The sequence below is a fragment of the Melozone crissalis genome, unplaced genomic scaffold (genome assembly GCF_028551555.1).
Source record: "Melozone crissalis strain CALT ecotype California unplaced genomic scaffold, PUWL_Pcris_2 ptg000019l_1, whole genome shotgun sequence".
NCBI classification, from domain to species: Eukaryota; Metazoa; Chordata; class Aves; order Passeriformes; family Passerellidae; genus Melozone; species Melozone crissalis.
In genome coordinates, this window is record NW_026535797.1 from 18116390 (window position 1) to 18129963 (window position 13574).

General features: G+C 40.7%; 1 protein-coding gene across 1 annotated transcript in view; it reads right to left on the reverse strand.

The window, feature by feature from the left end:
* Positions 1–13574, reverse strand: part of WDFY4 (WDFY family member 4) — a 108414-nt gene that overhangs the window by 80396 nt on the left and 14444 nt on the right. The window contains exons 11-17 of the mRNA XM_054276966.1: positions 12474–13081; positions 8378–8471; positions 3589–3803; positions 2608–2708; positions 1444–1651; positions 1097–1173; positions 195–413 (exon numbers count right to left, since the gene is read on the reverse strand). Coding sequence (XP_054132941.1) covers positions 195–413; positions 1097–1173; positions 1444–1651; positions 2608–2708; positions 3589–3803; positions 8378–8471; positions 12474–13081 — 1522 coding nt within the window. The remainder of the gene's footprint in view (positions 1–194; positions 414–1096; positions 1174–1443; positions 1652–2607; positions 2709–3588; positions 3804–8377; positions 8472–12473; positions 13082–13574) is intronic.

The window sequence follows — 13574 nt, forward strand, 5'->3', positions numbered from 1 at the left end:
GCAGTAATTCACAATGCCTACAGCAAACTTGAAAATTAAACACTGGCAACAATTACAATCATGACTGTATTCAAGAAGAAAACTGAAGAGAAATCTCATTAATATCCTGGGTACTTCAAAGAGGAAATTTATTAATGAAAAATTCCAGATAACAAGAGGACACAGCACTGCAACTTAACTGAAAAGAGCCTTACCAAGTGGCTGGAATTCTACTTCTTCTGTAGAAATGACCAGAGAAAGGTCCTGTGGGAAGAAGCTTACAGAAAAGCAAACAAATTCTTGCTCTGCTCTTGACATGTGCCTCACAATGGTAAGGAAGCGGAGTGGGTGGCTGCTGTGCACCAAGCCAAACTTGCTCACCAGGAACCAGCAGGACAGTGTCAGGCCACTGGAGGGAGGGAACGTCCTGCTGCCTGTAGACAGGAACAAAAAAGCATTAAGCAAGTTGCTTTCCTTGTGCAGCCATTAGCAAACTGCTTTTCATTCTTCCATACCAGGGAAGAACCATCATTAGATTATGGAATTTAATTTCTATTCTGTTGGACTCCATTGCCTGCATTCAATATCACAGAGATTGCACATATGACTCTGTGCACATGTATAAATCGCCTAAAGCTGACTGATGGGAAATGAGCACTAGATCTCCATGCTGTGGAGCAGATGAATTAGCAATCTCTGAGCTAGAAACAAGTTCTCAAATTTCACAAAAACTCAGGAAGCAAAAGGTTCAACCATTTCCCAGTGCACCCAATAGAGTATTTTGTTGTATAGGAGAATCCCATTAAGTGAAAGATACTATTCCTTCCACAGATCACCCTAAAATCAGGTGACTCTTACTGGCTAAGACTGTTTTCTTAGAAGCCTGCTTTCAATTTGTATTGCTAATATTCATTCATCACAGTACGAAGCTGCACCCAATTCCCCCATTTTGCTGAGCAGTACAAGCTTTACAGTTCAGAGCTGGTCTGGGAAACAGAGACAGAAGTGTTTTGGAGCACACAGCTTATGAGCTGCCCTTTCTTACAGCTGTTGAATATTTTCACTGGGCCTGAGTAGTCAGTGCTCCCAGAAGCTGTAGGTGTGTCACAGTGCTTACCTGTGCCAGTCCCTCCCGAGACAGATTGGTCTGCACTGGATCCCGTGACAGTGGCCAAGGTAGGCAGGTATAAACACCTATACAAAAGCAAGCAAGAACCCATCATCAGAAAGAAAATCATCCCTGAGGGTCACCAGTAGCCTCTGATACTGCATGATCATGGTAGCAAGGCAGAGAGGAGGCTGCCAGCAATAAGACAGTAACAAAAGGTATTGGCAACATTGCTGCATGGAAGGTAGCCATAGGGTACATAGATTAGGACGAAGAGAGAAGTGAATGGTTACTGTGCTCAGAGTAAGGGTTTGGAGACCCCAGAGCAGCTAAAATAAAAGCAACAGCAGCAATACCCATAGCCTTCCATGGACATGTCAAACTCCACAAAGGACGGAGCCAAAGCAGTGCTGTGCAGCTGGAAGTTCCGAGGGGATGTCATGGAGATGAGACTCATGGCAGTCTGGAGTGCCAGTGCAGATCCCTTAGACAGCCAAGGAGAGCTCCTGACGGGCACAACGGTCTGAGGATCAGATTTACTGTCCAACACACTCTCTTCTGAACCTGAAAGAGGAACACAGTGCCTAACCAGATCAATGTCTGCAAGTCATTTTCCAGCCACAGGTATTGCCGATATTCTAGGCATCCCTGCTCAAAATAGCACTTCATGCTCTTGAGATAACACAACCTCAGCAGCCCACAGAAATCCTACAGCAATACAAAAAAATATTGCACTGAAGACATTTTAAAATTGGAGGCTTTCAGGAGAGCCATAGCCATATTTTCTTCCCACACATCTTCAGGCAGCTCCAGAACTCATTTTATTAAAAAATATCCCAAACCCATTGGTTTCATTCTTCTTAAACAAAGACCATTCATTCAACTGTGCTGTAACAGAATAGTCCCAAGCAACACATCAGAGAGTATTTGAAGAATGACTGCAAAGAGCATAAGACCCAAGTACAGACCATGCTGTATCAGGTGTCTCAGGCATGAGACTAGTTTAAGCACCTAATACTACTGTATAAATACTACTGCAAATAGTATTGTAGCCTCTCATCTATAAAATACATTAGAGCAGAGAAACGACTCAGACTGCCTGCAGAAGCAAGGGAGATTACTAGGATATGCTAGGGACTACAAAAAGCAGTGCTCTTTATTCCCATGCTTATTCTATTTCTGTCTATAAATCACTAGAAAAATATGCTGCACAACAAAGGAGACATTCCCCTTGATTTGTAGAATATTAGTGTTTTTATAAACCATGTCCATGTCTGATTCAGCAAAATCTGAGTATATACTCAGCATCTAACTTGAGCAAAGATTTAATCTGATCTCTGCTAGTTATTAGATCAGCTCTCAGTGTTGGTCAAGTACCACCCAATTGGGGAAATACCCAGTGAAACTCTTCTAGGCATACTCCAGCTTCACAGGGACTGCCTTGGAGCAACCTACTCAACAGCAGTTTCCAGTCACTGCAGAGACAACTCTAACTCAGCCCCTGCTCATTGTGTGCTTACCTGCATCAGCTGACTCGCTCCCCTGGCAGGAAAGGACCTTGGCCTTGTTTGTGCTGGGCCTAGAAGGTACTAATGGAGAACCTCCCAGCCACAAAAATTGCCTAAAATAAAAAAAAAAAAAGCCATTTTAAAAAAGGAAAACAATCTAGACACTTGGAGTCACGGCAACCATGCAAATAGAACTTGGACTTCTTGAGAACAATTTATTTTACTCAACACCGAATTTTAAAGACATCCCAAATAGAACAGAAGAAATCTTTTCCATTGTAGCAACACAAATATTTTGCTTGCTTTATGTTTCCTTTCAAGGTTTTCATGTTGAAAAAAAATACCAAAGATTGCTTTTCTTCATCGATATTTTTGAATGGCCCTAATTTTTCAGAAAAAAAAAAAATGGGTCAGAGATTTTTATGGAGTTTTTTTTTTTTTTTTCTAAATCCTATTCCCTATTTGACTGAAAGAAATACAGTCTTCCACTGAATATTTATATTCATCTGCATTCTGGTAGCTGTTAGGTACTGTAATGTTTAGCATTTGTCAGCGTTACTGAGGAAAATGCAACCTTGAACAGGAAACAGCACATGAGGAAAAAGGATGCACTTTTTATTTTTGCATCTGTCATTGACATGAATCTGAGACATGAGAAAGTAATTTTTACTCTGCAGAAAACAGCTTCTCCATATAAATACCAGGAGAGAAGCCTGGTATTATCATAGCCCTGAGTGACTTAATTAGTTCATTCATAAGTGGCTTTATAACCTCTACAGAGATGATGCAGAACACTACAGACTCATACCATCTTCATGAGTCATTTAAGCATATATCCTGCAATCAGTGAGGAAGGAGGATTAACTAGGACTTGAAAGAAAAGGCTGAGTCTTGCTGAATTAGAGCACTACATGAAGCATCTAATTATTTACTAAACTTTGCAAAAAAAGGCACCACTAAAGCAAATTGCTTCCATTAGATACAATCTTATACCTTAACACATGTGGCTCAACAGCCTGTGATGCAAGCTTCTCAAAGACCCTGGTGAGGGGCAGGTGCAGGGGGTGGCTGTCACTGCAGAAAGCATCCTGGCAGGAGGTGATGACGGTGCTCAGCAGGCCACACTCACACATCACCTGACGGCTCTTCTCTGACTTCACCAAGGACTGGATATGATCAACCAGAGCACATTGGATCTCCTGGGAAAGCTGAAATGGACACAGAAGTAAAGTCAGAGAGCTGGAACTATGCTGTACAGGACAACTGATTTATTCTGTTTTAATTTGTTTTTCAATTGTCAAATCCCTGAGTGTAAACATCTGGTCCAGAAAAGAAGCCCCTGAGGCAAGAGGCTCAAGCAGAACTGCATGGCTGTTCTATCAAGCTCTGCGCTAAATCAGTGTGCATATATTCATGTGCATATATTCATCTGAGCAGCTGCCTGGCCATCCACAGCTCAGCTTTCCTGCCTCGTCTCTGTGGCAGTGAAGGAAGAAAACAATCAGCTGGCATTCAAAAACAAGGCACCACCACCAAGGACAGATTACTGGGCATAAGCTCCAAGACCAACACAGGAATTCAGAATATATATAACAATAAGCCTGTGGAGAGCCATATTGGCATTATCTACTCTTCATTCTAAAAGCACTGTTCTTAAAGAAAACTGTATCAAGCAATGTCATGAAACAATTTTAAACACTTCTCTATATGTTTTGCTGAATTGAAGCTTTGCTTCTTAATGATCTTTAAGTCTTTCTATTCTCCTAAATTATCTTTAGAGCAATTTGTTTACAGTTAGGAATGCATTGTACCCCATTGACCTAACTGGATTTCATGTAAAAGTAACTGGATCATATATTTAAACACAAATCTTACAAAGATGAATTATTCCCTATTTCAAAGAGCTTCAAACTTTCTCCCATGATGTTCCAGGAAATAGACACACAAACTTTTAAAGAAAAGGACAACAATGGGGACAGACACACAAATAAAGGCAATGGGATTTGATTTTATAACATGAATGAGAAGCAACTGGATTCAGAATAAGCTTATTAAGTGGAAAGAGGAATTGAGCTCTTTTTCATTCAACCAGACAAAGCCAACACAGGACAATTTCAAAGCCAACACAGGACAATTTGTGTTCAAAGTGCCCCCAACTGCAGCACTTAGAAAACAATGCATCCATTGCAACATACATACTGTTTTTGCAAACTCAACTAAATTTGTCATATCTGAAGGGTGTGTTCTTTGTATAACATTTCCTAAGGGTGAGTTCTTTGGATAACATTTTCTTCTCTCTGAAGGACTATTCATTGCCAGGGACATACCTTTCACTGTGCATAGCATTACACACAGAAAGCGTCCACCAGACTAAACTACATTATTTCAGAGTGTTTACAAGTTTCACAACTTTTTAAATCTTTTAATTAACATTTTACTTCATTTCTGACTATATGCAGGAAAGTATGTGTAAATAACACTAAACAGAGGATGTCATGGGTCTTGACTAAGTGAAGCAACCGATTTATTCCAAAATAAATCCAATAAAAGCATAATGGTGTACAAAAAGATTGATTGTTTTCATTAGCCTAGCAGCTCTGTCAATACCAATATTGCTTTGTTTTGAATAAAATGAGCTGTTTTCATGGATTTTTGTTCCAGTAAAATGAGATTTTAGTGGAAATATTAAAGGTGGCCAAGAAACCATGCTGTGTATTTCTGTATGCATGGATTGATTTTCTTAACTCTTGTTACTTGCACTGTGAATCAGGATATTGAAGGTGCAGTTAGAATGCAGCTGAGCTCTGCCTCAGAGTTTTAAGGGCAAATGTCACCTGGCAATTTGTCCAATCTGCTTAAGTAATTCCCAGATTCCTTCTCCTAAGAGCCCATAGTTTCAAAACTTGGTAGCTGAATTTAATTCACTGTTATTCATCTTCAGGGTTATAATGCTATTTTCAAGATATGCAAAAATGATGAACTTTTGTCACTGTGCATTCACTTCAAAAGGATGCAATTTCCTTAGATTGAAGAACAAAATAGCAATAATTATGTGTGCAGAAATACTTGAAAAAATTAACTTTTTTAACATCTAAAGGGAGAACAAGTAATTTAGCCTAAATTTAAAACAGGGATTAGTGTCTTTTTAAAAATTGCAAAATCCTTATTGATGTTGATTTCACAACAGTGACTATGACAGCAGCTCATTATACAAGAGACATGGATGAAAACAAAAAGGAAAAATCCAGCTGTGGAAGCAATAGTATTACTTAGCAAAAGTATAAATAATTTACATGATGAATTGTGTGAAGATTTTTTTTTTTGTCTGTATTCAGAAGAAACCTGCCAGGATGATGAGACAGAACTGAAACAAGCTTTTATTCTCTTCTCAGAAGTTCTTTCCTTTCCCTTACCCACCTTCGTCAGATCTAGACGATCTCTGTATCTGACATTACAAATGGGAAAGATTTGTCATGACACTTTGGAATCTTAAAATTTCAGTCAAGGATGATGTGTCTGAAAGGAAACGTCTTTCTTTTCAAGGTAGAAAATATGCTGTGAATATCCTGGGCCACATATCTGAAGTGGATGGGAACCTGTCTCAATTTACAAAGTGTTTGAAACATGTGCAAGGCAATCTTTCATCACTGAACAGACAACATACTAATGAAAGGAAAATCTATCTTGTATGTGGTCAAACAACATAGAGTCCGATGGAAACTGGCTTAGTTCCAGTCATAGGCATGAACATGAGCAATGTCCCCTAAATACAATTTACTGACTCAAAGACTGCTCACTGACTCAAAACTCTTGGTCAGTTTAAAAGTTTTAAGCAAGTTTCTGGACCCATGAAATTCAAATTATTTTTTCCTCATGCCTAGCAATGGCAGGAATATACATCCACAAATCTATTCTCCTCAGCTTTGAATTGTCATTCCATTCCATAAGAAATGGCTGAAGTACAAAAACACCTGTTTTACTGTCTGCTACTGGGTTTTCTACACTGACAGGTTCAACATTGCTTCAGCCCATCATTTCTTGGGTCTGACAAAGGTCATTGAGAAGTTGCAAAATTGGCAGGAAATTGATATTATTTCTGAGGGTCAGAATTGAAAGTACATTAATTTTATTGAGTCCCATTAAAGTTTCTGTAAAAGCAGTGCTTTCTCATTGCTAATTCTGTGAAAGCAAAGGAATCACACATGACTTGAACTGATTGTAAGATTTTTCCAGATTACTCTCGGAGACTAGGACCTAAAATATCTATCATGGCACTAAAATAAGCACAAAGAGATGAGTTATTGTCTCTTCCCCACATTTGCTCCCAAAAAGGGTACTTTTTGATTCAGTCTTAAATTCAGAGCAAGAAGCCCCTTAAGGACTTTTTTATCAAAGTCTGCAGTACATCCACAAAGCCATTATTTCATCTCATCTAGCTGTTTAGTACTGTAGCACTAGAAAAGGAAATAGTAACCTGTTTGGGACAGAATATATCTACCCAAAGAGTAATTGCTTCAGTTATTTTCCTTCTAGCACATAGCTCCCCTTCACTAGCCACTGAGGTTAAACCTTTTGCATCAGATCTTACCTGACTCCTGTGTTCCAAGTAGAATCTCCTGGCACAAGGATTCATGTAGTGATATATGTTATGATTAAAGCTAATAAAGTCCAGCCTTTTATGTCTCTACCTGGCAGCATCAGTGAGCTCCCCAAGCTCTGAAATATTCCGTTCCTTCTCTGTCTCATTCAATGATTTTTCAATAGAAATAGCCAGGAAAATTCTATTTTTCCTTTAACCTTTTTTGCAGGTTATTTTATGAGAACTCCTCAAGACATTTGTTAACTCCTAGGGAGAGTTTGACTCAGGACTTTGCATAATAGTGGTCCAATTTTACCTGAGGCAATCATATTCACAACAGAAATACTAAAACACTACCAGTAATAATTTCTTATTGACTAAGAAAAAAGGAATGAGAGACAAAAAGAAAATATGAGCATACTTAAATACATAACTGGAATTTGTGCTCTAGTCCTTCATACTTTTAAGAACACTGCCATCTACTGAGGATCTCAGAGGCTCTCCTTCTTACAGAGCTCAAGTCCTGGAGCCAATTCCAATTTCTCAATGACACTCTCATCCAATTAACCCTTCTACTTGTTTTTCAGAAATTAATTACTGTAATTAACAAAATTTCACAAGCTGGTGGCTTGATTCCAATAAACAAGAGATGGAATGTACCAGCAGTTATTTGTTCCTTTCAGAGCTCTGGATGAAGAACCTGGGTTTATTTCAGTCCCTTCATGTGTACTTTGACTGCATGTTAGACCAAACAGCCAATACAATCCAGGCAGTATATTTATTCAGAGTGGGTGTGTATATATCTGGAAGGTTTGACCAGGAAAAACACATTCTAAGCTGCATTAAATGTTTATGGACCATTAGGCCTGAAGGGTTCAGACTGTTCTGGTTGCTTGATCTGTTGGCTATACTTAAAACAGTTTTCAAGGCACTTCTACATTATGCCTTTGCAATAAGTATTCTGGGACCAAAATCCATACACTGCATCAGACAAGCACAGAAATGCTTTGGCAAACTGACAGCCAATAGTTTTTGTTGTTCTTACATCTACTGACACGGTGAAATTTGTGCTGTTCCTCCTGACAGCATTTTAGGTAAATTTTAGTACTGCCACATTTGCAAAGACTAAGCAATTCCTGGAAATGAAGCTGCAGAGAAGTAGAAGACACTGTTTAGATGGCATTTTGATATGTTCAGACTCACCTGAGCATATCCTTCTTTGTACAGCCTTGGCAACAACCTCACCATGACACAGACAGCACCTGGATGTACAATGGTGCAGTCTCTCATTTCCAACCTGCAGTAAAAGGACACATCATAATTATCATAGACCAGCAAAGAGGTTCTAACCATGTTCCAGCAGAGCACAGCATTAAATCCTCCCAGCAGCAACCAGGCTCAGCATTGGAAACTAAGCAAACAACACAAATGACCCAGAGCAGCTGGATGCCTCCTAAGAGTAACAAAGACAGGACATCACCTGCTCATGAGCTGACATTTCAAGGACCTGCACATTCAAAGATGTGAGGTAGCCTCTTTAAGCAAATTTTGCCTTTGAAGGTATTTGCAGAACAGAAAACAGACAACCAGAGGCATCACTGATGAATCAGTCCACAACCAGTGCTATCCTTTTATTTTCTAGAAGTTTATAAATTGAGTTATACAGTATCCTTAGTACTTTAAAATAAAACAGAAATAAGCAAAGGTGAGACAGTCTTGATGAAATCAGTATGCCATCCTCCCCTTCCAACACTAGAATTTGCCTAAAGTAATAAAGTAAAATTGAATAGCTTTCCCACAAGTCTTCATTTTTGCCACTTAGGACCTTTTTATGTTCAGGCACAGGAAGGAACTGAGGAATCAGAAACATCACAGAGAAGATCTGCTAATGCCATGATGCAGTCTAGAGGTCAGATACAGCTCAAAGATGAACCCACAGCACAGCAAAAACTCTAGTTTAGGCACTACAGGCTCATCCTTTTTAGAGTATCATCAGCATTGCTGGGTGCACCTCTGAACTGGAGTTGTGATGTGCACTGTCAGAAACATCTGTCCCAAGCAGATCTCACAAGAAAAGCAAAGGCAACATCTTATGGCTGTAATTAGACTGACAAAATAAAGTATAATATACTTTATGAACTGGATAAAACACAAGGTACAAGGATAGGAGTAAGCATTAAAAAAAAAGTTTTACAAGGGATGTAAAGAAAGGTAAAAGGGCTGCAATTAAACATGTTTGTCAGCCACTCCCAAAAAGGCTCATCTGATACAGCAGAACAGGGAGTAGTGTGTAGCACACTGCCACACAGTGACAAATAATTTTTACTGCACTCTCAAGAAGGATAATTTCAAATTAATTGCTTATTTGCAATATTTTCTGTGCAACAAATCAAAATCAGGTCTGGTATAAAGAGTTGCTACTGCAGTGGTTTCAGTGTGGATATACAGACCTGTACTTGACATGAATGTGGGCAAGCTTTTAAATATCACAGAAAAAAGTACATTGAGAATACACTCTCCTCCCATCTCCCTGAGAAAACCCACACCATTTTAGAAGAGAATAACCCCAGCTCACTAAAATCAATGGGGACAAAATCATGGCTGGAAAGCTGCCTGGCTGGAAACAAGCTTGGTCTGCTGGCCCATGCCCAGGTGAGCCAGAGTGTGCCCAGGCGGCCAACAGGGATGGCATCCTGGCCTGCATCAACAACAGTGGCCAGCAGGAGCAGGGGAGCGATTCTGCCCCTGTGCCTGGCACAGGTGAGGCTACAGCTCGAGTGCTGTGTCCAGTTCTGGGCCTCTCACTACAAGGACGTCGGGGTACTGGAGTGTGTGCAGAGAAGAGCAACAAGGCTCAAGAAGGGTTTTTTAGAATAATATACTGAATAATAAGAATTCTCTGTGCTCCTCATTTTATGGCCTGTCTTAGCACAAAAGCTGTGTTCCTGTACTCCTCACCTCTGCAAACAGCCCATCTCTCCCACCCCTGCCCCAGGGCTATCCAACTAGCCCTGTGATTCCACTCCATCTATCTCACCAGCCTCATGGTGTGAACTGCAAATCTGCTCTGCACTGGTGCTAGTTAAATAAGATAAATAAGAGGTTTTGGGTACAAAATGCGATGTCACAAAGAACCTGAAGAGCCATTAGCACAGTGAGCTGCTGTAAGAGCAGCTGCAGCAGCCATGCTGCTTGGGTGGGCACAAAGAAGGGCTTCCCTCCCTCCCTCCAGAGAGATCAGCCTCAGTTAACACAGCTTGCAGCAGGCTATGTCCAATCACCAGGAACAAAAGGAAAACCAGAGACCCCATCTGCCACAAAAGGTGTTTCAAACATTACTGCAGGAGCACAGAGGGCTGGTTTTGAGATGGGAAGGACAGAGTCAATTCCCACAAGTCTGCAGCATCATTGACCACAGGACAGTGGAAGGGGCTAGAATATTATCCAGCATTAAAATACTAACTTCGCTATGTATTAGCCACAAGCTCTTGCAGGATCACCTCCCTTCCCTGCCTCCTTGGGAATATTAAATACGTGTTGCAAGATGGGGTATCAGAGGCCACCTACACTGACTGCATTGAAGTTCCTCCTTTCAAGCTGCTGCCTGAAACCTTTCAGGAGGAAGTGTGAGTGTGGATTACAGCTAAGAGGAAGCTGCACTAGGGGAACAACCGGCTTGCAGAAACTATGGGATTTCTTATTTTTATTTTCATAAAATTTACTGGTGGAAAAGGATACAGGCTGTATAGCTTGAAGATTGTCTGCTTTCCAGTACATGTTCCTCTTTTGTGTTTGCATACAGCTGTCATGCACAGTCTCCAACCTCCCCTAGCTGATCTGGCTTCCTTTTGTGCCTTCACATCCCAGAACAAACAACCCCAAATCAGACAGACACTGTGAACTGAAAGGGTCCCAGTTTTCAGGATTAATATCTCCACAGTGGTCTGCAGTTACTGCACAACATCACATCTCAGCAGGCAAAAGAACACAAGGAGATAGGAAGCCTTGCTCATTTCTTCATTTCAGACCTAGTAACTTCATAAAGAAAGACAGAGCCACACCCCTCCCAGCACTGCCTCAACCTACTCTTTCTCCCTTAACATCCATACAACAGACAGTGTACTTCTCACAACTACCACCCTCTATGCACAGGGACCCATGTTCTTCCAAATCAGGCTAGGAAGATCTGCTTGGAAAAGAGCATTTATTCCTCCTGAGCTACCAAGTCCTCTCCCCAGCACTGAGTACTAATCAGAAACTTCCAGTGTACTTTAAAGAGTAAACATGGAGCAAACATCTCCATGACTACTTTAAAATCTGCTGCACAGGGAACAAAGAAATCCACCACACATTCTTTTACTTGCTTCAAACAAATATAAATATAACCAGAAATGCTTATTCAGCCTGCTCCAGTACTCAGGGAAAAGAGTTCTGCTGACTTCAGTGACTGCTGCTATGAGTGGCAGACATTATGTCTTGGTCTGTAAATTGGAAGATGACTTTGCAATAATCTACAGTAAGGGTTGAAGAAATCTCACACTTATCAACTTAGCCTTTTTAAGCATAACTCCAACCAGAAACAAATTTGATAAAAGAATTTATATTCAAGATAAAGCTAGAGAAAAATGAATAGACAGAAAAATCTCATGAGTTACAAAAAGCAGGTGCTTCAAAACAGATTCACAGCTGACAGCTATGCTGATTTCTGGTATAGTCTTCCCTTCCTACCAAGGATATATGTTTTGACAAAAACCTTTATTCAGTGAGGTAGGCAGCATGACTGTTCCTTTCCCAATTTTCTCTATTTCAACATGAATAAATGAGAGTGTGTCTGCACACGTGCTTGGACACACATGCATGAGGGAGCATTTAAAATACCTTAGTGTAACTTCTATTTTCATTGTATCAAGTGACTGGAAGCAGCTTTCCACATAATTGAAAAAGTCAAAATTGATCAGAGCGGGTTCAAGCAGTGACTAAGCACAAGATTTAAGTCCCACCAACCTTCTTCTAAGACTCCATTCCTGCTCCCAGTTTGCAGGTGTCAATCTTCAACATAAACTCTGCAGCTCTTGGGGCTGTGTGTCCCACTGATGCACTAAATACTTATAACCCAATTTTTTATCATTTACCTTTCCAAAACCTTTCCAGACTTCTGCTGCCTGGAGGCCTGGGAGTTGGGATTGAACTGGTTTGTTTACACTTGGCAGGTTATATCACACCTTCCCTCAGTTTGCTATCATATAAAATGCACATATCAGCCTTAGTACTCTATTTCCTGTAGTAAATAAAGGCTTACTTCTCTTCAGGGTTCTCCCATAGCATATAGGCAGAGGCAGGTAATTTGTTGACTGGTCTTTTGAAAGGAACAGGAGGCTCTTCTTGAGCTTGGGGGGCCTCCTGATCATCTCTTGCTTCTTCCATCTCTGGCTTCCTCTCCTTAAAGTAGCTCTCTTGATGGAGGGTTCCTTTGACCATGTGATCAAGAAAATTCAGAATCCAAATGCAGTTTTTTAGCCATTCTGGGAGAGGTTGTGAAGAACAGAGTGCTGCATCCAAGAATTCTGGAAATGTCCTTGTCTTCTCAAGGCTCACAGGAATTTGCTTTTTCCCTCCCGTCCAGAAGCATCCGAGTGATCCCAGATCCTCTGCCATCTTTTCAAAGAGGCCATTCCTCTGGAAGAAGGTGCTGTTGACAGGGTCTAGGTGCAGGGCTGCAGTTATCCCCTGAAGAGCATGGAAAACCAGCTCCAAGATGCAATTCTGCCCAACTGCTGCCCACTGCCCAGATGGAGGGTCCTGCAGTGCACCCTCCATGTCAGACAGGAGGGACAGGAGCCCATTGAATCCACTGCAGGTTCTGAAAGCTGAATGGCTCTTGGGACTCTCCAGTATCCTCAAGAGTGACTACAGATGTTGGAAAGAAAGAAAATAAGAGAAGCACTTAAATCAAGGGGAAAAGAAGCTTTAGAATACTGTAAAATTACAAGTTTGCACCAAAATTCTTTGACCAAAATTTCACTCTTTGACGGGGAAGGGGAAGGTGGTCAAAATAAAGGTCATCACTGCACAACTTCTCCTCCCTTTCCCCATATACCCAGTGAATCATACAACCAACCCTTGAATGCACCCTTAGGAGCCACTAAAGCAGTCAGGTACAGAGCAGTGCTCACAGGAGGAAGCAAAGAAATCAAATTTCCTGCTTTACAAATCCTAGTCAGTTTGGCCAGAGGTAGTTTCATATCTTTGATGTTCCTTTACCAGTCTTCTCAAGCTCTCTCAAGAAACCTGCTTTTGCCCTAGATAAATGGAAGTAAAGATTAAATTGCAAATACTCTCACATGGAAACTGGCAGGAAGGGACAGCTCTCTACAGACAACTTTTCCTGCAGCCCTGAATG